This window comes from Alternaria incomplexa, assembly GCF_024043165.1.
Source record: "Alternaria incomplexa strain BMP 0042 chromosome Unknown scaffold_2, whole genome shotgun sequence".
NCBI classification, from domain to species: Eukaryota; Fungi; Ascomycota; class Dothideomycetes; order Pleosporales; family Pleosporaceae; genus Alternaria; species Alternaria incomplexa.
This window is the reverse complement of record NW_026249851.1, coordinates 1,871,848-1,899,339: the sequence shown is the minus strand read 5'-3', so window position 1 is coordinate 1,899,339 and position 27,492 is coordinate 1,871,848. Positions and strand designations below refer to the sequence as shown.

At 52.0% G+C, this 27,492-nt stretch overlaps 7 protein-coding genes across 7 annotated transcripts; 6 read left to right on the top strand and 1 right to left on the bottom strand.

Annotated features, from left to right (window-relative positions):
* Positions 1–5,546: 5,546 nt before the first annotated feature.
* Positions 5,547–6,699, top strand: J4E90_002142 (uncharacterized protein; the record flags this gene model as incomplete). The annotated part of the gene is made up of 2 exons (XM_051431723.1): positions 5,547–5,576; positions 5,629–6,699. The coding sequence occupies 2 exons, from the start codon at positions 5,547–5,549 to the stop codon at positions 6,697–6,699; spliced, it is 1,101 nt and encodes a 366-aa protein (XP_051294857.1).
* A 914-nt stretch (positions 6,700–7,613) lies between these two features.
* On the top strand, positions 7,614–9,213 carry J4E90_002141 (uncharacterized protein; the record flags this gene model as incomplete). Its single annotated transcript, XM_051431722.1, has 4 exons — positions 7,614–7,794; positions 7,847–8,431; positions 8,477–8,658; positions 8,707–9,213. The coding sequence occupies 4 exons, from the start codon at positions 7,614–7,616 to the stop codon at positions 9,211–9,213; spliced, it is 1,455 nt and encodes a 484-aa protein (XP_051294856.1).
* Positions 9,214–10,291: 1,078 nt separating this feature from the next.
* J4E90_002140 (uncharacterized protein) lies at positions 10,292–12,016 on the bottom strand (the record flags this gene model as incomplete). Its single annotated transcript, XM_051431721.1, has 1 exon — positions 10,292–12,016. The coding sequence occupies one exon, from the start codon at positions 12,014–12,016 to the stop codon at positions 10,292–10,294; it is 1,725 nt and encodes a 574-aa protein (XP_051294855.1).
* Positions 12,017–15,965: 3,949 nt separating this feature from the next.
* J4E90_002139 (uncharacterized protein) lies at positions 15,966–17,046 on the top strand (the record flags this gene model as incomplete). The annotated part of the gene is made up of 3 exons (XM_051431720.1): positions 15,966–16,083; positions 16,134–16,656; positions 16,701–17,046. 3 exons carry the CDS (start codon positions 15,966–15,968, stop codon positions 17,044–17,046), a joined length of 987 nt encoding a protein of 328 aa, XP_051294854.1.
* A 624-nt stretch (positions 17,047–17,670) lies between these two features.
* J4E90_002138 (uncharacterized protein) lies at positions 17,671–18,614 on the top strand (the record flags this gene model as incomplete). The annotated part of the gene is made up of 2 exons (XM_051431719.1): positions 17,671–17,851; positions 17,914–18,614. The coding sequence occupies 2 exons, from the start codon at positions 17,671–17,673 to the stop codon at positions 18,612–18,614; spliced, it is 882 nt and encodes a 293-aa protein (XP_051294853.1).
* A 419-nt stretch (positions 18,615–19,033) lies between these two features.
* Positions 19,034–19,695, top strand: J4E90_002137 (uncharacterized protein; the record flags this gene model as incomplete). The annotated part of the gene is made up of 2 exons (XM_051431718.1): positions 19,034–19,038; positions 19,416–19,695. 2 exons carry the CDS (start codon positions 19,034–19,036, stop codon positions 19,693–19,695), a joined length of 285 nt encoding a protein of 94 aa, XP_051294852.1.
* Positions 19,696–21,408: 1,713 nt separating this feature from the next.
* J4E90_002136 (uncharacterized protein) lies at positions 21,409–24,473 on the top strand (the record flags this gene model as incomplete). Its single annotated transcript, XM_051431717.1, has 4 exons — positions 21,409–21,424; positions 21,475–21,543; positions 21,623–22,647; positions 22,698–24,473. 4 exons carry the CDS (start codon positions 21,409–21,411, stop codon positions 24,471–24,473), a joined length of 2,886 nt encoding a protein of 961 aa, XP_051294851.1.
* Positions 24,474–27,492: the final 3,019 nt, after the last annotated feature.

Genomic DNA, 27,492 nt, shown 5'->3' with positions numbered 1-27,492 from the left:
TGGCAAGCGCGTCCAGGTACGGCACTTACCAAGTCTCCGTGGACTGTGTGTGCTTTCAGCCATGGACGCCTTGACGATCCAACTTGGATACTCCCACGTCGCCAGTTTGATGAACATAGATCTTCGGTTCGAGATGCAGACTAACACGCATACACCATGAGGTTTGCATTAACTACGAGCAGCTGGTTATATTGAAGGTCGGGACAAGAACACCATAGTTCATGGCGAGTATCGCAACCGCAACGCGATGCTGGTCATAGGGGAAGATATTGCATCTCCGCATTACAATGTCAAATCTTCAATCTCACCTTCAGCTCCGTCTTACATCGTACAGCACGTGGCAGACAGATTCCACGAAATGTCCGGTTATGGTCAGCCCGGTGATCTAGCGTCGACTGCACAGGCCTAGCCAACACGCAGAAGGCTGTTCAACGACGCTTAGATCCTTGGCTTGACATAGCGGTGTGTAAAGAAAACGCGCGCCAGTTGAGAAACCTCGCTCCGTTGCTGCATTCGGCCAGCTAATCATACAGCAATGGCCATATCCCTGTCTGCCAGTTGAGATTTCAATAAGATTCGAAACACACCAAGCCTCTTCGGATTTGAGGTACTATTCCTCCTACGCTGCTGCCAGCGTAAACAACACCGCAAACTTAGCTCAGACACTCTCCGCGGAGCCTTACCAGCAGAGCTGAAGCACCACGGTCTTGAAGAAACGCGGCAGAATAGAACTGCATACGAGGCGCCTCGATCTTCCGGGGATTCATGCGCAGCTGCGCAGTAATGTGCGGCTTGAGTCATCTGTCGCACGGTAATGCAGAATCAGTGGCGAGTTTGCTGCGCTGCGGATATGCCACAGCCACACAATGCATTGTCACCCATGATCGAATATGCACATTCATTCTAGGGAATCTGAACTGCAAACGGGGGGTTGGACGGACGCGAGAGAGAGTTGGGCTTCGCGCTTCCGGCTTCTTCACATCCAACCAGATAAATAGCCTGCCACACTTCATGCAGGCAGATGCAGGGAAAGCGCTTACAGTTGCGACTGTTAGACTTTCGATTACCGGCCATGGCACCCATTTCATAGCAGCAGCACGGATCCATGCACATAAGAGCCTTTGGATCTTCAGCTGTGTAGAGGAAAGCGCTTTTCGCCGATGATCTTGTCGTCGATCTCACCCCAGCACTGCGCCTGGGGTCGTCGCGTGGGCCTGAAGAAGTAACGCCTTGCCGCTTCCACAACCGACAGCCTTCTAGAAGCTTCCAACAACTTTCGGAGGAAGGACATTCAGCCAGCCTCAACCTTGCAGTCACCTGCTTGAGAGGTTTGGTCTACCAAACCGTTGGCGTGCGGACTGGTGATGCGCAATACTCTCAACTTCATCCTGAGTGTGCGCAACTTCAATCTTGCGTTTTACTGAGCTAGAAATCCCGAAGGAGATAATTGCAACAGCCGTTATGATAGCTTGTGCGACGAGCGACGAGCATTCGGCCGCCAAAGGACTTGCCGCCCCCTGTTGCCCCGCTGCACTTGCGTATGAATTTCGCTGCGAGTGAACCTTCCTACACTCATACCATTTTGGCGCTTTGCAGTGGGTCGAGAGATTTGAGAAGCTGATCGGTGGGCAATGCGACCGAGAATTAGGCTGATGTGGACACACTGCCTCGCGCGGAATCGGCAGGGCTGTGCGTGTCACGGCACCAGGGCAGTGATGCATCTGGGTAACATTACGGGATGACGAAAGTGTGGGATGACGCTGTTGCGCACTTTGAGATTGTCGGGGAAGCGGCTTTGCATCCCTTCCTTCCTGTTTGGACCGTCAAGGCTGAACAGGGCTTACAGACTTGATGGCACCCTTGCATTGTCTTCGCATTGGCTTCTCTCCCTGATGGTGCTTACTACTGAATGATGTAGATATCTCGGGGAAGCGGCTTCTTCGAGCTGTTGTTCTCGTCAACCGCTTATCAGGTCCCTTATCTATACCACCTAGGGTCAGATCCTGAGGCACAAGCGTGCCTGGGACAAACCCTCACCCCCCTCACGCAACGTAACACTAAATCTTCGTTTCTGGAGGAAGTGGCATGAACCTACCTCCAAAAGAAAGTTCAAAAAAATTCTAGTGACCGAAAGAAAAACCGCCACTGATCATTCACAGTCCTGGAGGTCGGATGGCCAGCAAGTAATAAGCAGCGACTTCGGGTCGGGAAAGCTGTGCAATTCTGGTCGGGTGCCACTTCTTGTGCCAAAGCGGCTTACCCGGGCCGTATTCTGTGAACACCCGACAAGGCCGATGTGAGCAGACCGGCGACCTCGACCGCCTCTTGTGCTTGTGATCCTCGGTACGCCGATCCTTGCTCTATGCACCACCAGGCTGTATACACATGGTCTCACTGCCTAGTTGCCGCTACATCCGCGGCCAGATCGTACCGTCCATTGGGAGAACGTGCCATGAGCCCGTTTTTAGCCCCACGGATCTCGCGTCTGGTTTGACCGCGGAAGCTGGCTGTAACTGCCACGATCAGGGGGGTCTTCCAATTCGAGCACCTAGTGAGATCTCAGTATCCACAGCCACGCTCCCACCCCAGGCTAGGGGTCCTTCTACTCTTGCCCCATGGGTACAAGAGCATGCAGTGGCTATCTTCCCGCTTCCGCGCAAACGAGGCAACTAAGAAAACCTTCCAGATACGGCTAAGCGGCATTGCGAATTAACGATGAAATGAATGATTCGAGTCATCCTGCCTATGTGCTGTCTGTTACAGTTCTGCTTAAGGCGCGGCGCAACTAGCACTTGTCTCACACGCGGAGACTGGCTCACTACACCCTAGCAAATGGCATGGCAGCCAAAGTATAAGTAGCACCTTGCGCGCGGCTGTTGAAATGTAGTTGACAAACTTTCTACAACTATACTACTGCTTGAGTGAACAAAATGACTTCCTCAGCACCAGTGGCCGTGACATCGGCCGTCGCTACCCTTGGCTCTTCCCAGCAAGATGGCCAAGAACCTCCCTCATCATCACTTCATCAGCACGGCACTGCCCAAGCAAGCGGTAACAGATCTACTGGTATTGCTGCCAGGGCTCATAGTAGTGACCTGAACTGTGTTGGGATGTGGACCAACAAAGAAGAACAGCAGGACACCAACACTGCCACGAATGGAGGTAACACTGATCTACCATCGGTTCGATTCATACGTTGTTGACCTCTCATAGTCCAGCTCTCTGTATTCCACACGAGTTGTACGCGCCACCACAAACTGAGCGAAGCATGCTCTCTCTCCGACGATGCCCCCCAGGTTGTCAGGCTTCTCGCAAACCCATACGCGGTCGAATTTACCGAAGATATAAGGGAAGGAGATGCCGGTGAATCGTCCGCCGCGGCGTGTACATGCGTCGTCGCATTCGAAGTTCACGAGGATGAAGCGGAGCCACGGAAGGCAAGGACGAATGGAGTGGCGGCGTCTGAGAAGCGGATGAATGGGGTGAGGTAGTGTGAAGCTTCTTTTAGCACCCTTTATGTGATACGAACCATGTGTATGAGCGACATGACACCGGACGTTTGGTTGAGGGTAGAGTGCCGTGGGGCTAGGGACTAAAAGCTGTGCTTTGCGTTACCTGTTAGCTTATGGTATATTGGTAGAGAGGAATACATTTAGAATTTTGTGTGTCACACTGCCCACGCGTGGCTGCCTAGCGCTGTTGTTTTGTTGGTCGCAATGGTATTGTGGCCCCCATACGCGAGGCTGTGCCGCGTTGGGCTGTTTTGCTACGCGCTCCAGCCTTGCCCCGATCACATTGCATTGGAGCCTTCTTCTCATGGCACCACTACATTGCTGTGATACCTACCAAAATACGAAGCGTCAACACCGGTACCTTTTGCGGATCGATATCAAGATCGTTGTCGACACTGAACGAAGACTTGCACCTACACCACCGCGCCCATTCCAACTACTCGTACAATCATTCTCACGGAAAAGCCGTCGTGCCGCCATGACGACTGCGCTTCACGTAGAGTGCTCGCGATTTAGTCGACAGAAAACGTGATACTTATTACAAGATATGAAGCGCTTCACAAGTGCCTAGGTACCTAGGTAGCTGGACTTGCTAGCGGTCACCTGTCCCTAGAACACCCGCCACTCCCATTTACAATCCCAGAGCTTGTATGCGCCATCTGCTAACGCTCATGTATGTATAGACCACTTTTGCCTTACACCCGAAGTCCTGCTGATGTCTTGCATCTCAGGCCGTAGTCCACGAGCCTCACGCGCTACCATAACACACGTCGAATGCTAGCTACCCATCGGCACGACTACAAGCCATTTCTAGCCATAAAGTTGCTAATAGCTTCTTCCAAATCCTCAATAATACACTCGCTCGCATCCGATGATACACTAAGGATACGTTCGCTTCTTCCGCACGCATGTATATAGACAGCCAGCACAGTTTCCAGCGCAACCGGAATCGATACCACGAAATCTACTTCATGACCGATGGGAGTGAGAGTCCAGCGAACGATAAATGCGAGGTTGTCTGTTGGGTGAATGTCAGAGTGATGACCTGAGTCGGGGGTTCAATGCTTACTAGCGATTACCTCGATCTGTCGGTTCATATCCGCATCGTCTTTTGTAGGACGTCGGTGTGGCCAAAGGAGGTTAAAGATGCGTTGCTCGAGGGGCCCCATCGCGGTCTTTGGCATATTTGTTGGAAATGGATACTTCGACGGGTGTCAGACGTGAATTACGATATGGTCATGGTAGCACTGGCTACACGGGCTTTTTGTCGGTACGTTATTTGCGTAGCTACCCGAAACATGTGTTTGTCGCATGGGATGGAGGAAGAAGGCCCTGGCAGTCGCAAGAAGCTGGTGCGTTACATGTCCATACAAAGGAAATGTTCAGAGGTATTTCTTTCATAAGGTCTGCCAAATACCCACACTATCATGTCACTGGTCATGTCGCATTCGTCTCCATCAAAAGAGAGTTAGGTTTTGCGAGGGTTTCAAGCGCGTTGGTGACTATGCGACTAAATTGAAAATGCATACATCCTCGTATAAATCCACCTTCCGCGGAAAGATATATCTTCAAAGACCTCGAGGCTGACTTCCCGCAGTCAGTCATGATGTCATCTTGTGAATCGTAAGTCGCACTCCGCTGTGTGAGTTGCGATTGCGTCCTGAGCATGCTAACCTCCGTCTTTACTAATCAGGTAGCAGACGAGAGTGATGACCATAGACCGCCTTCCTGAATGTGCTTGTTGTGTGGTTTGACTCCTCGCAAACGTGGACGGACCATTGCGGAAGACGCTAGTTGACTTATCGATAAGCCAGCGCACGGGCCGACTTTCACTCGATCTTTTCTTGGGTCTGGCCACTCGTTATGCTACTCGTGCAGCCCGCATACTGACCTTATCGTCTGCGAACTCTCTGCGATCGATCGCTATTGATGCGACTTCTGAGACGGCTGCATCTCCCATTAAGGAAGCCTCAATTGGTCCAGGTGCCGATACGCCCCCTCGCCCGGCCATACCTCTACCGTCCTACCGCGGCTATGGATCTGTCTACGGATGCCACTGAGCGTGTTCGTATGTCGCCCTTTCAAATTGAACGGGTCTGGCTGACGATCATGGCAGAAGGGCTCAGTGCATCATGACACACATGCCACCCCACCACAATTTATCCAGAAAGAGCATTGGCGATATCAGAGTATGCGCAAGGCCGACCTTGATAGCGATCCAAACATCTTCGATCTTAGTAAACGCGAAGAGTTTAGTGAAGAGCGCAAGGATATCTGGCGACCCGCAGGCATCATCCCAGCGGCTCAAATTGACGCTGCTTGCCAGGCTTATGCAAGGGGCAAATCACTCTCTGTACCTGCACAAGACGCACAGATTTTCGAGCATCGCGACTTCCCCGGCCTTCAAGTCATCTCTGGGCTCCTCCCACCTGAGACGCAAGTTCTTTTCACGTCATGTCTGATGCACAGAGACCTAGCAGATCCAGGCCATAAGATCAACCTCCAGGCGGACTATGATATACCATACCCCCCGAAGCCAACGTCAGATGGACTGCGTTTTGATAGTTCCTTCTTCCTTCGCCAACGGTCAGATCCGCAGGACTGCCTGACTCCAAAGCTTCCAGACAAGTTGAAACCTCTGAACAACGAGCAATTCTTGTACACCAAGCTTCGTTGGCTGACCCTCGGCGAACAATACGATTGGCCAACGCGTAGTTACGCAAAGCATGCGACGCCATTTCCAGAAGATCTATCAACGCTTGTGACCGGTCTTTTCCCACACATCCGGCCTGAATCTGGCGTGGTCTTGATGTACTCAGCCAAGGATTTCATGCCTGTGCATCGCGACGTCAGCGAGCAGTGTCAACGTGCGCTAGCGAGCTTCAGCGTCGGATGCGATGGAATCTTCATCATGGCTCGAGGGGAAGATGATGGAGAAGGTGAGAATGCCCCACGAAGCGTTGCGATTCGAGTCCACAGTGGCGACGTTGTGCATCTCACTGGCAACGCTCGATGGGCTTGGCATGCGATGGCGCGTTCAATACCAAGCACATGCCCAGATTACCTTGCAAATTGGCCAGCTAGCACACCTGGTTCTACGGCAGCCGAAGAGAAGACTTACAAGAAGTGGAAGGGCTATATGGGAACCAAGCGCATCAACGTGAGTTGTCGGCAGGTCTGGGATTAATTCAACGGCAGCCAGAGGGCCGGCCCGTCTGTGGAATTCCATCGCACTGGACACGAGTGCCTTCGTGACAATCGGATCCGTACGCTCGGTGTCGTAGTTTTGCTGACGGCGGCAGCGTAGCGCACTCCACGGTGGAGCAGCTCTCGGAGCGTTAATGAACCCAGTTTCAGCAACTTTATGCAACGTCAAACGCACCACAACTCAATTTTGCGAAAGCTTGCACATTCTGTCACAAATCTGCTCATGCATGTGCATGCTCTCCTTCGCCTAAGCCATGTCTTCACACAGCAACCCCAACTTCCTTTTCCCGTGAGGTGCAGCGCTCAGCACGGGAGTTGAGTTCTCCAATGCACCTCCAATGCACTCCAACGCTCTCCAATTTCTTTTTCCTTGGCCTAGGCCACCAGCTCTCTTCACGGGTTGAGGGCCGCCCCTAGCGAGTCAGCTAGCCCAGTACGGGAACCTGACGCTAGCATCTGGCCAGCCGCTATCACGGAGTTTTGGTTCGTCGGTAAGCACACTGCGCATTAGCTTTCAAAGCCACTTGGATGCTAACGAAGATTAATGCCAAAAGAAGCCAGATGAATGCATGGGGCCTTGAACACCATGCGTCAGGACCCTGGCGGTTTCTGACGTGGTATTATCTATCGGTGGATGCTGCATCCAGCCCTTGGTCGCCTCGTACTGAGGGTGTGAGTTTGTGCTGTGGGTTAGCGCTTTGCGCCCACTCTTGATTCTTATGGTTCTCGTCGAGGCGCAGTCATGGATGGCTTAAAGTTTAAACCCTTCGCACGCCTCCTCGGCCCGTCTGTTTGTTAGTGTAACGTTCACCTCCGCACTTGAAGTTATCCATCCTTCTTCCATCTTGCCTTTGCATTGCGTTGTTCTTTCCGGGAGAGCTGACGTGCGACGTCATGGGGTTCCTGGCCCTCCCCCAGTTTCGTTACCATGGACCGTGGGTGCAGATGCTGATTGCTGGTCTCGGTGTTGGCTCTTCAGCGGGCATCTACGTTGCGCTCAACCTCCTTGGAGCTGGTGGTGGGAAGCCGGACTCAGCGCAAGTAGTTCAGGTTGTAAACGCGACATTATGTGCAGGTAAACGATCATGCACAAGCTACAAGAACGACGCATACTGATCATACTGCAGTCTGGTTCTTCTCGTCCTCTTTTGGCGGCTCAATCCTGAATAAGCTCGGACCGGGTCTAACAATGTGCATTGGCGTCCAGACCTACGCTGTGTACGTCGGATCTCTCTGGTATTACGATGAGACGGGTAAGACAGGCTACCCTTATGCCGCTGGCCCTATCATCGGCATTGGCGCAGGTATGGTCTTTATCACTGCGGGCTATGTTGCGACAGGATATCCGGAAGAAAGAGAAAAGGGATCTTATGCGACCATCTTGATGAACATGCAAGCGCTCGGGTCCGTCATTAGTGGCATCATTCCGGTCATCATCAACAGAAAATCGGACACTGTTGCTGGCGTACCACGATCAGTGTACATCGCCTTCATCACGATTATGGTCATCGGCGGGCTGCTATGTCTGGCTTTGCTTCGGCCACACAAGCTTACGAGAGATGATGGCTCCGTCGTTGCTGTTGATCGCCCAAGAGGAGCTTGGGAGGAGTTGAGATCCAACTTGCGGGTCTTCACAGACCCTGTCCTTCTTATGATGCTTCCCGCGTTCTTGCCAGCTGAGGGATTCTTGGTGTACAGCGGATCGGTCAATGGTAGGTCTTCGAGCACTCGTCAATATAACGCTCACACATTCATAGCCTTCAATAACAACCTCCGCACCCGTTCACTGCTTTCGTTCATTGCTGTCGTTATGCAAATACCAGCAGGGTGGATCTTGCAGTATGTTCTTGACTACCCTGGGTGGGGTCGTCGCAAGCGCGGACTCATCGGTCTGACTGGCGTGTGTATACCTCTAGTAGTTGCATGGGTTTGGGAAATGGTATGCCTCGAAGTCCATCACCCACTATTGCGTCCTAACATAATCTAGATTCGCACCCGTAACTATGATCGCAACAATCCGCCCACCAACCCTACAGACTGGGACGAGCTCAAATTCGGTTGGGTGTTTTTCCTTTTTATGCTAAACTGGGTCTTCTCACAGTTGTGGCACAACATAGTCTACTACTGGATTGGCGCCCTCACGAACTCCCCCCAGAAGCTCACGCACTATGTCGGCGTCTTTCGCGGCGTGCTCGGCGCAGGAGAAGCCATCTGCTTCGGCCTCGACAGCATCAAAATACCGTTCATCGCTGAGGCAGGTGGCATCTTGCTATTCTACTTGATGGGTATCGCGAGTTTCTACTACCTGGGATTCTATCACATAACAGAAACCAATTACAACCGTGCTGAGGAGGGCGCGGTAGTGCCAAACCACATTCTGGAGCAAGAAGGCATCACTTCAGGCCACGAAGTCGTTATTCGAGATCGAGAAGCGAAAGAGGGGCATGTTGCGGAAACCGAAAAGGACGGATCTAGTAGCGGAGAAAAGGTCTGAGTCTTTGTCAAGCCCATCTTTTCTTTCTGGGAGTCTTTTACTGCAGTAAAAGTTGTAATAGGTCGCGTTGCGCACTCTAATGTTTAAACGAAGGTATCGCTTGTAGCGCTCACAGCAACAAGACTGTTGACCCAATCGGTGCATGCATGCTTTTCCTGCACTTTTGCTTTTTCACCGTTCAGGCTGGATCGTCCGCCACTCGCGCTATGGGACCCCATGCGCATAGAAGTGTGGTATCATGCAGATCAGGCAGGCCATGGGAAGCAGAAACCTGTTCGTGAGTGCACGCATACGGATGTGGGTGCGCTAGTAAGAAGCTATCGCTTGGGCCGTTGTTCCGATTCGCTCACTGTCCACCCACCCACGCAGAACTCTCGATTGTGTATACAGAGGTTTACCTTCCGATAGAGTTTGCCCTTTACCCCCTGCATCGACTGAGCCTACAGCAACACACCGGCAGATTTAGATGGTATAATCACTCCCACTGTATCGCGACGGGCCGTCCCTGTCATTCTGCACGTATGCGGCGTGGGTATCGCTTGATGATATGAGACGAGCGCGAAGACGTGTTGGTGTAGTGAGGGGTGGGCTGGTAGGGGTCAAGATACTGGCGCTGACATCACGAGCTAGGTACGAAGCTAATATGCGGGATGGGCGCGCCACGGAAGTATCTCTCAATTCGGCGCGGGAGCAAGGTGCTTGCGTCCGTGTTCGCATTCGGGCATTTTTTGGCATGTTTCGAGAAGTGGAGATCAACGGGTGTTAGTGAGCGGCTGTGTGCTCACTACTGTACTGTCCTGGCAGAGTCGAACCTTCAGGGTCTAGGGTCGTGAGTGCAAGGATCTGCAAGCATCGGAGAAAACCTCGGGCTATGATGCCGAGAGGCAGAAGCATGCAACCGAAAACACTTCATTAGAATTGGATGCGGTGCTGTAGGAGGTTTAGGATAGTAATGGAATGCTCAAAATCTTCCTCCGTCACCGCACAACTTCTCGCGCACTTTGGCGACTTTACACAACCAGCCTCTCCCGCAGTCTCCAGGCTCGTCACTCTCGTACTCACTCCCGGCCCACCACTCCTATAGGTCTAGTTGCTCGAATCTGACGAGCAATGTGCATGTGGTCTCGTGTCCGCCAAGATCCAGCATCCGAATGAAGTTCCACCCAGGTGTAACGTACATCAGTCTCACCGCGGCAACGGCGAAGATGGGATTGCGAGAGAAACTGTCGTCGCTCTTGATCAACAGGCGCAGGAATGTCAGTTCATTATCCTCATACTCCCACTCCAGGACGTCTTTCCAGATAGGATCGTTTGCGGGCGAGTTGTCCTTGTGCATGAAACCGGTCAATTTGTGGGGCTTGTAAGGAGCAGTCTTGCGCTTGGGTGGCAAATTGTTCATGTCGTTAGGATGAACGAGTGTGCATGTCAGGTACGGCTTGATGTCTTCATGTTCGCGGTCACTGGGCAGGGGAACATCTGTGGCGCCAGCAACGTGCAAGCGAAGTTTCTTCCGGCGTCCGGTGCTGAGGTTACCCGTACCACCAGCACGTAGCGCAGCTGGTTTGAGTACGTAGCCACCGGAGCCGGCAAAGAGCGCTTCATTGATCTGGGAGCTTGCGCCAAAGGTTTGCCAATTGAGAGCGCAGATCTGGGCGCCAATACCCCAGAATGGTACCGGCGCAAGATTCTTCGAAGAAATGCGAGTTCCTTTGGGGTAGACGCGCATCAAATGATGCGCATTGTGTCTTGCTATCTTGGCGCTATTGGCGGGAAGATGCGCTTTCAGACCCGACTCCGAGACGTTGATGAGTTGGTGGTGTGGTGCGTTCTCAAGCTCCGCTTCGAACCAAGAGTTGTTGACAGGCTTGACTGATTGAGCATATACTCCTAGCTCGGCCAGTTCAGGGACAATAGTACCAGCATTAGCAGCCTTCTTTTTCGCATCATACTCTTGACGGGCTTGCTTCTGTTCCTCTTCGTCCGAACTCGAATCACTGCTGCTACTCTCCTCTTCGTTCGGCAGATGGTACTCTACAATGACCGCCACTTTGTTTCCAAGCTCAGCGAGGGTGACATGCTCATGCTTGCTGGGGTCGTCTTGTTCGCGTGTGCCCTTGTCGCGGATGGCCTTGCTGAGGAGTCGGGGGCCGAGGACTTCTTGCATGATCTGTGCGAGGCGAAGCTGCCCGTGCGCGTCGCAATGGTTCTCTAGGGAGATCATGATAGGTGCAGCATTCTTTTCACTGGCAGCTTCTTTGTCAACGACATCGCGGATCGTCTCGCATACTTGGCGGAAGGGTATGTTAGACACGAGCGTGAACCCGTGCGTGACCTTCGGCTCCTCCTTGTTGTCGTCGTTGTCCCAGGCGTCGATCTCGACGCAACGCGACCCAGTATGCAACGCGATCTCGTACGCAGAAGCATGCGATTCGCCAAAGAGTTGATGAGCCATCAGATATGTGTTATGAGATGAGCTGATAAAGTATTCGGGAAGTGGATGGTTCCTGTCGATAACCTCTGCTGGGACATTGATGTGACTCCTGTCAAGCAATTCTCGCAACGCCGTAGTCGGCTCTTCACTTTTCTTTCCAGCCTCTGACTCCTGCAAAACACCTTCCTTGACTAGGAAGCTCTTGAGCGCTTCGCTGACACGTAGTTTGTCCTTGGTGATATGCGACTGCCTTGCGGCGTGACCGCCGCCCGCTACAGTTCCCGCGTCGACAAAATCGCCCTTCTCCTCATCATCGACTTCCTTCTTCGCGAAGGGATTGAGCTTCGAGATACCTGATATTAGTTCGGCCATGGTACGGTATAGAGGGGGCAAGTTAGGTAAGGATGTGTATGAGCAACAGCCACAGGTTTGCGATTCAGCTGCTGGCGGGGTAGGTTGGCTTGGCTTACGCCTGCCCGGAAATGCGGAAAGTGTGGCTGGGGATTGATGACGCGTTGGACCGACCGTCTAGAAGGCGCGGCGCATCTTGGAAATCTGCCACATATCCTGTATTTTATGAGCTCGAAGTATTCAAAGACGTTTCCAGCCAGAAGCTATCTCGTTTACTTCTTGCTTCGGATGTCCAAATCGGGCTAGCGAGCGAACGCGTCGGAGCATTGGAGCTAATACAAAACAGTCTGCCCCCTTCCCACTCACGCGCCGTGCCAGCAGTCACACCAACAGCATCTGCGTTCGATAACCACGAGGTCTTATCAACAGCCACTATCTCTCTCGCTTCGATCTGAAATGTTATCTCACTCAAGTAGGAGACCTCAAACCACCAATGACACCAACAGAGCCTTATGAGCTAGTGCCATCTGCACAACCCGTCGCGCCTGCTCAGCAGCGACGCGCTTCGAGATCGTCGCAAACCATTGACATGACAGGTCATGCCGTCCGACCAACAACGCTACCCAGGTAACCTAGTGAAGATGTTTCCCTGCGCAATGGATTGCGCACATTGGCCAACATTCATCTAGTATTAAATGAGATGAGCTTCCAGCCCAGCTTTCTAAGCGCTTGGGGGCTCTGCGCCTTAACAGAAAATACATCGCAAGAACCTTCAAAACCAGAGCAAGCGTGTAACTAGGTAACTGGTTGATTGCAAAAGCGCATGAGTCGAAGCCGCCTTCTGACACGTAAACTATGTTGCGACTGGGCGTAACTTTTAAAGCCGGTAAAGCCGTGGCGGGATCTAGTCGGACGGCACCACTAGAAGGTCTGGTAACGATAAACCGGGCGGCTTCACGTGGACTGATGAGCTGAGTGAGACTATACTGACCGGTACCAGGGAGCACCAATGATGAACAATCCTCCGCCGCCCCCGTTCTGCTTACGAGGCGTGGGTCTTGGCAGGGCGGACAAACACCAGTACAAATATATGCATAGATGGCTGCTATGAGATCTTTCAGAACGCTCATACAATCCGTGGAGTTCATCATCATGTTCGGCTTCTTCTCTACAAAGTACAAGCATCGCAAACGCCATCCGGTAGATGACGATATCACAGCATCGGAACTACAAAACCTTACCCACATGCAGATGCCGCACTCCGAACCTTTGAACAAGTCCAGAATTACATTCACCAAAGGTTGGAGATTCGGCGCCCTCAACTGCGCGATCGCAGCCTCCATAGTCTTTCTCACAAACCTGATCGCCACTATAGCATGGGCCACCAATACTGATAGCGGTGAACTATTCAGAGGGGACTGTGATCGTGCGCGCAAAATCAACGCAGTACTTCATGTCATCATCAACTTGTTGAGTACAATACTGTTGTCTTCATCGAATTACGTTATGCAGTGTCTATCCGCTCCAACCAGAACGGAGATCGACGTCGCCCATTCTCGAGGACAGTGGATGGACATAGGTGTCCTAAGCGTTCGAAATCTACGTCGCATTAGCAAGAAGCGCGTACTTCTTTGGTCAGCTCTAGCGCTCTCATCACTACCTCTACATCTCTTGTAAGTAATAGATGGATGCAAAACCCTATTCTAGACTAATATAAGCAGTTATAACTCGGTCGTGTATCTGTCTCTTGCAGCGTACAGCTACGAAGTTTACGGCGTTAGACAAAACTTCGTCGACAGCCCAGAATGCCTAGGATGTACGAATCTCATCAAAGGTGCCGACTTTGCTTTCACTCGGGAGATACACCAAAAGATCCAAGAAGACCGCTTCCAAAGGCTTGACAACATTGATTGTATCGATGCGTATGCAACAACCTTGCAAACGCATAGAGGCGATCTACTTGTTGTAGCCAAGTCTGATGACATTGTGTGGGGAAACCAAATCGATAATTATAGGACAGACGATGACTACCTAAATAACGAAAACTCGGCGGTTTTCTGGACATACTCGCTCACGAGTGGTTGGGAGTATGTCCCACAGGATACTTTTCAGTGGATTTGTTCGAACCATCCGGATGCGGACCCGAGTTCACGAAACCCAAAGTCCTGCGACGCGGTAGTAGATGAGATCAGGAATTCAGCACAGAACTGGACCATATCAAGCATGACCGAACATAGCCCGAGTGCGTTTGGATTCTACTACATGAGAGGCCCCATACAGTACTGTTTGCGAGAAAGGAAGGAGTCAGAGTGTCGAGTTCTGTGGAGCGTTCCTATCGCATCCTTGGTGACAGCGCTGAATTTCATCAAGGCCATATTGATTTTCCATGTTGCTCTTCGCATCCGGGAGCAGCCACTCATGACAATGGGTGACGCTGTGGTCTCTTTCCTGAAACAGCCGGACCCATGGACTCGGAATATGTGCCTCGCTTCTTCCAAGAACATCGAAAGTGCGAGAGACAATTTCATTGCTGGACCGAAAAGATGGACACGTCGTACGTATAGATGGAAGGATGCTACAAGCCTAACCCGTCGTATTAGCACTTTCACTGTGTAGGTGCGCACGCGTCATTCTGGCATCACAAAGTTCACTAACATCCCCCAGGCTTCTGATCTCAATAGCAACCATAGGAGGATTTCTTTCCTACGGATTACGTTATCTCCGGTCTGGTAAAAGTCACTCCCTTCGCAATCTCGCTGCGTTGGGTTTTGGTGCCATCGACGCTCGGACACTAATCGAGTATCCACGTGAACACAATGTCGACTCCATAATAGGCAACACTCTCATAGCCAACGTGCCACAGGTTGTGCTCTCGATCATCTACTTCTCATACAACAGCCTGTTGACGTGTATGCTGCTAGGAAAGGAATGGTCTTCGTATTCATACGTTCGAAAGGGATTGAGGGTTTCGAGCGCCCCGAGAGGGTTGCAAAGATCGACATACTTCTTATCGCTACCGTATCGGTTTGCAGTACCACTTATGGCAATCAGTGGATTGCTACATTGGATGATATCACAAAGCATCTTCTTTGCCGCCATAGAGGTAGGCTCTTTGCCTGGACATGTTCTGAACTTAGTGTGATAGCTGACGATTACATTAGTTCTATGGGATCGGTGATAGTGTGCCATCAGATGTACGATATACATGCGGCTATTCTCCCATCGCTATGATATCTGGGATCATTGTTGCGAGTCTCCTTCTCATTGTCGGCGTCGGAATAGGATTCGTTCCTTTGCGATCAGGAACCAATCTGGTTGGCAGTTGTAGTGCAGCCATGAGCGCAGCTTGTCACTTGTCAGCCGCTGACAAGGAAAGAGGTGATGAAATTGCCGTTAAGAAGTTAATATGGGGTGTTGTTGAAGTACAATCAAATGGAGCGGGGCATTGTTCCTTCTCCGACGAGGCCGTGGAAAACCCGAAAGAAGGCGAGCTATATGCTGGGCCGTGTGGGCAGGTTTCTCCACAGTGACCGAAACGATGAAATATATGGTACTACAGAGGATAGTTGAGCAGAATTGGGTAGTTGCTGGAAAGGTGTCTTCGTAGCAAGAGGGATGGTGCCATTGCGCTTTGACTATCTTTCGGATGCCGAACGGACGGATTAGCTAAGCGGACCATAACCATCATCATCTCCACCTTTCGGAAGCGGGTCCGGCTACCAACCACCCTGTTTCGGCTCATGACTAGCACATACACGCGACGCACTAAATGATGATTTGCAACGTCATTGAAGCCATAGCAAAGAAAGCGTCCACATGATGCCCAGGTGCGGATCAGCATTGGATGCGGGGTCCGGATTGACCTCGGTGTACAATGCCCCATATATCAAGCTTCTCCAAAGTAACTTTGAAGTCTTTTGTAGAGTAACATCTTCTAACCTACGATAGCAGAAGTATTGATACAGTGAACATGGCGAAACAAGAGTACAAATTCCCGGCGTTTGACGACCTTCCCAAGGTCGAGGGTATGCCACAGGGCAGCATATGGGGATTCTTTGACAAAGACGGGCAAAAGGATGAAGTCGGAAGTAAAGCAAATTGTACCTCATACAGCAATCGTGTATCTAACAGGCTACAGCTATCAACCTGCTCACCTCGGATGTCGTAAAAGCGGCCTCCAAAGAGATCTCCACCGGCGAGCACATCCAGCTTGACTGGGAATTACACAACGTGCAATTTCCAGGGTTCAACAGAAAAGAGCTCGAGCAAAAGCAAATCGATTTTGCGGACTTCTCCGAGTTCTGTGCGAACGATGACGAACTTCACATCAACACTCAGGCTGGTTCTCAGTGGGATAGCTTGAAGCATTTCGCGCATCAAGCAAGCGGCATGTATTACAACGGTCTCTCGCATAAAGAAGCAGCCAACAGCGTCACGAACGGTACGCACAAGTGGTGCGAAAGAGGTGGCATTGTTGGAAGAGGTGTGCTTTGCGACTGGCTTAGTTGGTATGAAGAGAAGAACGGGAAGAAGGCACCAAGTGCGGTGTCGAGACATGAGATTCCTATCGAGGAGATTGAAGAGACACTGAAGTGGCAAGGCACCACTTTGAAGCAGGGAGACATTATGATGATTCGTAGCGGATACGTAAGATGGCACAAGTATGTTGTCTTGCCACTTTGAGAGCCATAACTGATGATACTAGCAACGCGAACGAAGCGGAGCGCAAGAGCGGTACTCGCGACCATAGTGTCGCGATTGGTGTTCAAGCCAATGAGAAGACAGTACGTTGGCTCTACGACCGTCACCTCGCGGCGATCGCTGGTGATACTGTCGCTTTTGAAGCATGGCCACCAAAGTTTACCGACGGATGGTGCCTACACGAGTGGCTCCTCGTTCATTGGGGTACCGCTATCGGCGAGATGTGGGATCTTGAGAAGCTCAGTGAGAGATGCAAGGAGATGGGCCGGTACACCTTCTTCATGACAAGTGCTCCATTACATGTTAGGGGTGGTATTGGAAGTCCACCTGGAGTTATCGCCATCTTCTAGGCGCATTCGGTCACCGTTGCTTTCGGAACTGTATCAACGTTGTTTCTGTGTATACGATAGTACCCCTATAAAGGAAACCTGTTATCAACAACGTTCGCAGGCTAGCATCGATTCCCGCGAAGATATTGCCGTCCACTCCGTTTTCGTGATTAGCCTCATGTTGACATATTGCCCAAAACTCCCTTAACCATGTTAGCCATTGAGTCTGACGATGCTCGGGAAGACAAATTGAGGTGCTTGAACATCCAGAATTACTATTACCACAACGAAGCGGACGGAATGGGTGTGGTAGGGTGTTCGCGTGTCGCGAGGCGTATTGGCGCGTATTCTCTTTCGTTACGCGACCCACAGACCAGCACGAAACGACCAAGCATGGTGTTAAAAGATGCCGCGCGGCGCTGCGCCTCTTGTAGTAATGCTTGAGAGAGATAAGAGAACGAAAGAGTTGAATGCGAAGAATGTGCCGAGTCAGGATGTGTATATAGTAACGGCGCGCAGTCGTGTCTTGAAAGGTATCTTCATTCGCTCCATCATCTTCTACATCTCCGTACACATTCTGTCTTTAATCTATTGTTTTCTGCTTTCCAACACTTTCCTTGGCTGTTATCGACCCAAAATCCGCAGATGGCGTCTCACGACATCATTCCTAGAGGCGAAGCCGACTTCGATCTTTACCCTTACACGCCCTCAGCAGGCGCCGGCTACACGTTTCTCATACTATTCGCGATCGGCGGGTTGACGCATCTCATCATGCTCATTCCATTACGAAGTTGGTTCTTCATTCCATTCGTTCTGGGCTGCGTAGGTCAGTTGCCTTCGTGCTTGAACCCTCTACGCAAAGCACATCGCTGATATTTTGATCCACAGGCGAAGCAGCAGGCTACTACGGTCGCGCCTGGTCGTCAAAGAATATCCGACAAGGCAGCCCTTATCTCCTTCAACTCATGCTTATCCTCGCGGCCGCACCACTTCTCGCAGCCACCATCTACATGACGCTCGGTCGTCTTGTTCGCGCTCTCGATGCTACGCACCACGCTGTAATGAGCCCGCGCTGGACTACGAAGATATACGTCATCATCGATATCGGATCCTTCGTATGTCAGATCATGGGGTCGGCGATGCAAGCTTCCGGTGACCCAGACGGAGTGAAGACTGGAACCACCGTTGTCATCGCAGGATTGGGTACGCAATTGGTTGCTTTCGGCTTCTTCATCCTAATGGCGGTGGTGTTTCATCGGAGGTTGAATAACGAGCCCACTAGCACGTCACGGCGAACACATGTCAAGTGGCGCCGCTACATGTGGGCTTTGTACAGTGTCAGTGTGCTTATCGTTGTGCGGAGCATTTTCCGGTTGGCGGAGTTTATTGAAGGGCCAGAGAGCAAGGTGTATCAGACAGAGGCGTACTTGTATGTCTTCGATGCGGCGCTCATGTTCGCCGTGGTGGTTATCATGGCGGTCTTTCATCCGGGGTTTCTGTTCAGAGTCGTCAGAAAAGCTGAGTTGATGCCACTTAGTGATGACGAGGGGAATGGTAGCTATTTACTACGCGGAGATGGTCCAAGGTAGTTCCTCTGGGTGGATGAACAGACGTACAGTATCTAGAAGGTGGTAGCGTAGACAGTAGAATGCCACTCTCCTTGGCCGTTTTGTATACCGGGTTCCAACCAAACACCCGAGAATTAATCAAACAGCTTACCAAGCGCTTAATTACTGCCAGTGTGATAATCAACTGAGTGATCCCGAATGCAGATATGGTATCAATGGCGTCAATGTTGTGGTCATCTTGGCGAAGAGAGATTAGAGTGAATTATCGGCCGCAAAGGTTGCGACAGCAATGAAGGGTCAAATACTGCCCCAAATCCATCACGAGCTTCTTAGCTCACCTTGGCGGTAACGCAGAGTTCCGAGGGATATAAATATAGGGTTGACCGTACCCAGACTCTCACTATCCCGCGCACAATCTCTACTCCACAATGTCGATATACATGATGTCGGGCTCACATAGTTCCTACACGCCACCATATCCTAATCAGTACTATGCCTCCCTACCTCCGCGGCCCCAGGATGCCGCCTTCAATAGCCCAGTGCAAAGTTCCGTCAAGGCCTTCAATGTCCCAATCTCTGACCATACCCTTGAGTACCGAATTTTAGAGCTGCTACAACCTTTTCGGGACGCCGGCAGTCTCTTGAACGCCACTAATGAAGCCAAGAACATTTTATTGCTGGCTCGTAAGTACAACTGTCCCTGAGTCTTTTTTGGGCCATCATTCTTCTAGGGTATCGTTGTCGATACTTGAAGTCGGTTGTGTTGCACGCGCAATCCCACCACTGGCCATTTCTTCTACCCATGTAAGTCACAAAGCTAAGAGATCTGTCAGAAAATATCGCCTCCATCATTGTCAGCAAACAGTCCAAGGATCTCTCCAAGGTGGGAATAACCAATTTGTATATCATGAGCCGCAACTTGAACGCCACCACAGTCAACGGTACCGCAGCCAGCGGTCCGGCGTATCTCCGCATCTTCGTCCATATCGACTACCAATCGATTACAGTTGTTAAAGCGAAGATCGAGAACGGGAAGAACGCGATCGGTGCGCTTATCGACGAGGTGGACAAGGTCATCGAGAGCCTCATGGAAGACTCATAGTGGTTGTTTGAGGTATGCATGTCGTCGGGTGGTCGAGAGGAGAAGGAGACGAATTTTGGCGCCCGAGTCCACGGGTGACTGCTACATCGCTGGATAGCTCCTAGTCAACTTCAGGGCTTTGTAGAAACTGCTATATTGTGTAGATAATGGCTGGTCGGCGTCTGCAGCAATCAAAGTACTCCCCTCTTCTGTCCACGGTCGCCTCGCCTTCTTCTGGGCTGTAACCCAGGTATGATCCGCCTGCTTGACACTTCCAACATACTTGTACGACAGCATGTTCGCATCAAGTACACGCTGAGAACCCTAAAGACACAAACCTTCCCGAGCTTAAGCAATGCGGCCATGCAAGGCATAGACTTTAGGGGCAAGTTCTTTGACGTTGAGACGACACTACGACGCTAGTAGGGATAGCCGGTGCGGCTATGGTGTGGTCGGACACATCGTTGACTTCTGAACTAACCCTCCGATGGTTCGTGCATTTGACAACTTTGTACATGATTGATCGGAACGTTCCGAGCACAGGGACAGGAGCAAAATGGTATCTCAAACTTTTAGTAAGAGCGTTTTGTAGGTTGAGGCACAAGTAGCGCCTGACAGGCTCAGTGGATCGGCTGATCTACGCCCTAGCACGCAGGCACGTCGACCAGTTCTGTACAAGATCGGTCAGGGCGGGCAGATCTGAAGGGAGAGCGCTTCCAGGATTGGCCTTGTCTGGAATTTCCCGGTTTCCGCACTTCACGTGCTGGGGTCGGAGCCGTCTGATGCGTGTGTGGCGCGCACGAACTTGGGAACATGAGGGCGACGCGCCAGCAGGACCCATTGAAGTAGACGGGCGGCGAATGAGCAGGCGCCCCACGAGATTGCATCGTGAACTCGAAGATGGACGTCGTCATCGTGCGAGCGGTGTGGCCGGCGGTACTCGCGCTAGCAAAAGGCCAGCCGTCTAGCGTGTCGCCAATTGGTATCCCTCCATACCCAGGTGTGGCGCAACGAACTAGACAGAGCGACAGGAAAGGAGAGCATCACGGCCTCCGCGAGGGGGTGAGAAGGCGTGTGCAAGCAGGAAGTCCGCAGGAAACGGGGTTGTCTGATACATGCAGGGAAGAGTTTGCTAGGCTGGGCGGCGCCACACTTCGCATCAGACGGAATCGAGATTGCCAGGTGTGGCGCTGTCGAATTACCCATGACGCAAGCGGGACACATGTTTTGGCATCCTTTGGGAAACCTGGCGCCGATCGAACCCCCAAACATACCTAGAGGCTCCGTCATACAGGCCAGGGCGACCTCGTTTGGGCGTGGCAGGCCTCCTGCCCCAGGCAAAACGTGGACAGTTGTGGCATTGGACGGCACATCGTCAGGGAACTGGGCCGCCGCGCTCTGTGAGCGTGTCCGCGGAATTCGATCGCTGGCAGCGGGAAAATGGTGGCCGGTAGTCGCGGGGTCAGGCAAGTTGGTCGTGGTCGGTCGCTGTTCCAAGTCCAGGCTCTTCGCAAGCGGCAAGCTACGACGCAGTGACGTAGTTGCTGCAATCGCGCGTGTTACCCAGCCAGCCCAAATACAAAGCTGCTTTCTGCCCTCACCCGCCTCCCTCCCACACGAACCACTTTGATACCCATCCCCTCGAAATACCCATCCACCCTACCTCCATTGTTTTCAGCTCTGCGTCTGCATTTTGATACCCCACCTTGATACCCACAGAAGCAGTCCTACACCATGAGTTCCGTAAATCGTATGTCTAACTACCCCGCTTTGCCCCCAAACATTGCTAACAGACTGCAGGTCCGGTGGACTTGAAGCAGAAGGAGAAGGATGTCAACAACAAGCTACAGCTGTACGGCATCTTCGAGGGTATGTGAACACGTGCAATGGCGCGTCGATGCCCTTCGCGTCGCACACGCAAATGTAAACAAGCGCTGACCACAACTAGCCTTCTCTAACGGAAAGGTCCCCTCCAACCAGCAAATCGATGTCGCGCTCAACTCCGCGCTGGCCCACAGGTCGCTCAACTCACCATCCAAGAAGCTGTCGAGCGAGGGTCAGCATCTGGTGACCGACCTCAAGAAGGTCATCGAGCAGGCCAAGATCCTACTACTCACCAAGAACGAGGGCAACCTCCTCCAGGACTTCATCTGGCAGGCAGAGCACCTCGGTGGCAACAGCGCCGCCCTCCCTAATGCCCCTGTTGATAAGGACACAGCGAAGCAGCACGGAAACGAGGCGCTTGACGGTCTACGGACTCTCGGTACCCTCCTCATTTCCAACGGCCAGTTCAGGAAGCTGCTTTCAGATGCCACCGTTCTGCTCCGTGACATGGCTGGCGATGCCGCCCAGAACACCGCCAACAAGGTCAAGCCCTCAGAAGACCGTCTCAACAAGCTAGATGAGCCTGCTGAGGACAACACTTGGCACGACACCTCCGACCTGAACCGTGAGAACCTTCGCAACCAAGCTAAGAGCAGTCTGCCCTTCGGCAACAAGAACAAGGACGAGGCCAAGGGTGACTTGAAGGAGCATGCCAAAGACATCAACCAGGCTGCCAACCCTGATGGCTCGCGCGACCCCCAGCACACCGCCCAACTTGGCGCCCACGAGGGTCAGACTGGCCAGAGCACTGGCGTCGACGCCCGTGGTGCTCTCGATGCTGCCAAGCAGAAGGTTGACGCGAACACTTCTGAGGAGGACAAGAACATGGCCCGCGCCCGTCGCGACCAGATGAACAACTACCTCAAGGGCAAGATGCCTGAGGAGCGCCGCGAGCAGACCATCTGGCGTCTTAAGAAGATGGTAGTCGAGATTCAGGGCCACCAGGACTACCAGCGTGCCATCGAGACCCTACTCAACCTCGCCGAGCAGTACTCCGGCCATGGTAAGAACCTTGGCCAGCAGGGCAAGGGTTCTGTTCAAGGTGCGCATCAGAACGATGCCCTAACTACTGCTGAAGCTGATCTCAAGGTGCGTATTTAGGCTTCTTCTCGGAAAACAAATGGCTGACCAACATGAAGACTCTTCTTGAGCGTTTCGCAAACAACACCTCGTTCGATGACTTGATTGAGTCCATCAACCAGGTCTACAAGGACGCCGATCAGGATCCAGAGCTCAGGAACTGGTTCACTCGCATCAACCAGTTCATCCGCAAGACTCTCCAACAGCAGGGCTTCATCCTCGAAGACCGTAGCAACGAGGAGTGGAACCAGATCTACGATGATGGTCACCGCCTCCTTCGCGGCCGCTACCGTGGACACACTGACCGCATCGCCGACGAGTTCAAATTCGTTGGCGAGCAGTTCGACGCTGACCCGCAGAACAAGCAGTTCGCTGAGTCTGTCAACAAGCTCTTCCTTGACCTCGGTCAAGATGAGAACGGCCAGACTGTGTTCAAGCCCCACCTTCTCAAGGACCTGAGCGACGTCATCCTCCCGTCTATCTTCGAGAACGTCCGTTACGTCCCCATCCCGCGTATCGAATACAGCGACCCCATGGTCGACGCCGTCGTTGAGAACCTCGTCATCGAGGGTGATAACCTTGCTCCCAACTCTTTGGAGTTCGGCTCGGACAACTACTGGCGCTGGGGACGCAAGTCCATCTCGAGCAAGAACAAGAACAAGGTCATGCTCTCTGTCTCGGGTGTACAGATGGATCTCAGGGATGTTTCCTACTACATCAAGCGCAAGCAAGGCTTCCCATCCATCACCGACAAGGGTGTTATGGACATCTTCATGGGTGGCTCCGGCTTCAGCTTCAAGGTTGAGATGGAGACAGCTGACAAGGCCCGCGAGAACAACGCGCAGACCCACTTCTTCAAGGTCACCAAGGTTGAGTCTGACATTAAGAACCTTCAGATCAAGATGAAGAAGAGCAACCACAAGCTCCTCTTCAACATGTTCAAGCCCCTTCTTCTCAAGGTCATGCGTCCTGTCATCCAGAAGGTCTTGGAGAAGCAGATCAAGGACTCCGCCAACCAGCTTGACGGCCTTCTCTTCGACATCAAGACTGAGGCTGACCGTGCTGAGGCTGAGGCCAAGCGCAACCCCGACCCTCAGAACATTCAGAACATGTACCAGCGCTACGCCTCTGCTATGCAGCACCGCATCATGCAAGGCAAGCAGAAGAAGGAGCAGGTCAAGGAGAAGACCAAGGACACCCAGGTCAACATGGCTGTTACTCAGCACGACTCCATCTTCAAGAACATCTCCCTACCCGGCGGTATCTCTTCCAAGGCTACTGAGTACAAGGAGCTTGCCGGCAAGGGCGAGAAGTGGGAGAGCCCCATCTTCTCTATCGGCTCCGCCAAGGAGACTTCCAGCCTGCCTCAGGTTGGCAAGGTCACTCGCAAGCCCCACGGTCGCGCAGGCGGCTACGGTAGCACCAGTGAGGAGTCTCGCGGTCTTGGAGCCTCGCAGGGCATCAACCCATCCGCCAACCAGTACGACAGCCAATACACTAACGCTGGTGGCCTCGGCGGTGGTCAAGGCGTTACCACTGGTCAGGGTCTGATGGGTGGTGCTGCTGCTACTGGTCTCGCCGGCGGCGTTCCTTCCACCACTGGCACCCAAGGCTTCGGCACTCAGGTTGACGATGCTTTCAACACCACTGGCACCGCCGCACCTGTTGGATCGTCTGGCCTCGGCTCCACTGGCCTTGGTTCAACTGGTCTGAACGACCCTACTGCCACAACTACTTCAGCAACTCATCCCGCTCACCCCACTGGTGCCCCGGCCCCCGGCGAGTATAACACTACCTTCGGTGACCAGAACCCCGTCTTCCAGGGCCGCGTTTAGATGTTTGTTGGTCGACCAGTGATACCCGATACGCTTGGGGCTGCGAATCATGATTACGACTTTCCTACCTTTTGATCATGGATGATACCACGATTGCGCCACGGCGCACGCGCACATGAGTAGCAAATAGCATGTTTTCTTGGTTCTTCTTTCTTGCTTTCGGCGGTTTATGAGTAGTGTAGGACAATTGCGCCCGTAATGGGGAGATGGTTGCCGGGGCGGACCTGAAGCTGTCAAAAGCTTTTGGTCAACGAAAATTCCTAGTTTGTCGCTATTGCCGTGTTTCCGTAGTAATAGTTAATTAAATGGTGTTTAAAACTACTTCGTCTTTCTTCTATTGAAAATTGTACATATTCGATCGTGGGTTTCTACGGATCTCGCTCGGGTCGCATACTGTGGATTGGACTGTCACGTCACAGTCATGTCAAAGCACTCATGGAATAGATAGATCTTCCTCACCCAAGCACAGTATGACTCTTTTTCGTTTCAGCAAACATCAACATCGGATTTTAGGCCGAAACGAAATTTGGATCGCTGCAGATTCTCAGCCTAATCTCTACCTATACCTATGCCGTTTCAGATATTTCTCTTCCCTCTCAGCCTCCTCTCTCAGCCTCTCCATCTCCTCTTCTAGCCCCGCATGGTCCTGCCCTCTTCCCCTTCGTGGGCGACCTGAAACACTGTCTGCGCCATATGAATCACGATCCCCAGATGGGATACGGTGTCTGACACTTTCTACAGGTTCATCTGCATAGTGGACGCGACGCACGGGTGCTCTTTCGTAGAACCGGTCGCGACTCTGGCTTCGACTTCGGCTAAGGCTCCAACTACCGCTCCGTGACCTACCAGGTCGTGTATATCTGGAATTCAAGTCGACATCACCACCGCGTGTGGACGTGTACCATTCGTCATCGTCGTCGTCAGAGTAATCCAAGAACTCCGTGCGTTGGCGAGTAGTTCTAACAATTGGTCCTTTGATCCAGTCTTCGTCGTCGTCGTCATAGTACCTCGAGCGTGAGCGGGTAGTTGTGTCTTTTGTTGACATACGTCGTGGTGGTGGGTAAGGTGGGATATGAGACATGGGATGACCGTAGATGTTAAGTCTGCTTCGAAGATCACCATCTGCATACGGATCGACATGACTGGTCGGACTGAATGGGTTGAACAGGTCGTTCGAATTGGCGTAGTGACCCTTCATTATGTGGTGTGGACGAGGGCGGACTGGCGCAGCTTCCTTGTAAGGCATGTATGGTGAACTTTTGTAGTCCATACGTGACGATCTTCTGTCGGGTACATGTGGGTATGGATATAGTGATTGCCGGCGTGCTTCGATTGCTAGGGGTGCCGGACTGGAGTAAGAGTTTTGTCCCTTCGCTGGAACACCAGACGAATATGGTTGAGAAAGATATGGGGACTTGCTCATAGGGTGGTCTGGCACATACCACTCGTCAAAATCATCATCGCCATAACTCGCTCTGTACAAATCACGCCGTCGACTAGGGAATGCGTCATAAGCTGCGCCAAACGGGTCAATGATGCTGTCTAAACCGCCCTTGGATTTGGACGGCCCTTGGCGTTGCGCGACGGTTATACTAGCGGCTTCCACAATGTCTCTCTCTTTCCTCATTGTTTTGCGGTACATGGACGATAGTAGGTCCCGTATGCTATCGCCATTGTAACCGATTAGTAGGCAAGAGCCCACGGTGACGCAGGTTAGTGGTATGGCAACGCTCCAGAAGACAGCTTGTGTTTCGTCCATGTCTCTGATGTCAGAGGCATTCATACCGAAATAGCTTGTAACGAATGACAATGGCAAAAAGATGACTGTAACGACAGTGAAGACCATGATAGCCTTTCCATGATCTTCTTCGTTGATCTCCAAGATCTGTTTCGTGCGATCGGAGAGCGGGGCGCAACGTCGCATTAGATCAACGTAATCTAGCCGAACTAGGGAAAGATGATCTAGGCAGGCCCTTCCCAGAGCTTCCTCGTAAGGATGCATAGCCCGACGAGATAGGCTTAGCTTCTCATATGTGCTGTCATCGGTGACCTGGAGATAATTTCGTACCAGATTGGTTTGCCAGGTGTTTACTAACTGTAAGACTTGTAACTCTTCTTGAATCAAGTTGATGGCGCGCAGAAGGCGCTTGCTTGGTCTGTGATTGATTTCGAATTGCTAGTACATGTCAGTAAAGTCTAACAATGTATCATGTCGTATTCTCGCTGCTTTCGAAGCGTGTATAGCTCCTCACTTCTTCTCTCAGAGATGTAGTGTTGAAATTGAATGTACTTACAACCTTGGAGACGTACACATGATACATGTCGCCGATAGTCTTGGACTGCTCGAGAGGCTTCATCAGCAACCTTCTCATAAACCATAGAGACACATATTCTGGTCCCAGGGAAAGATGCTTGCGAAGGTTCAATGGTAACTCGGGTCTACCCATGTCGCAGAACAGAAACCGAGCTTTGCGCAGGGACCGTCGCGCCTGGAATCCAAAGCGTCTGAGTACTTCGACATCTCTCGATGAGTATGGATCGTTTGTAAGCTTGCGAGAGTCCTGAAACCGAGGGGCGAGTCCATACGTCTTTTCATTCTCGTGCAAAGCTCGCTCGATCGCCAGGTAGTAGATCACAATTTTTTGAAATGCGTGAATCAGTTCTTGTGGCAGCGTATACAATGACGATAACTGTCCATCTTCATTCTGAACACCCTCGGCAAGCTCTTTGGTTCGAACTAGAAAGTCTTTGGAGATCTCACTAGCATGTGTAAGAATCACCAAAGCGCTCGCATTCGTCAGTTCGCGCCGGTATTGTACGGAATTGATTATCCAGTCTTGCAGTTCTTCGAAACTCGGTATCTCAGCGTCAGGATGTGCAGTCCCAGCCGAATATTTCTCCACATGTCGCACAAGATGTTTCATTGCAGATGTTGCGCTACTGAATGGGCGTCTGCATCTTCCACAACGCTGAATCGACCTTTGCAGTGTTTTCCTGGATTCTGGGAGTGAAGATGGAA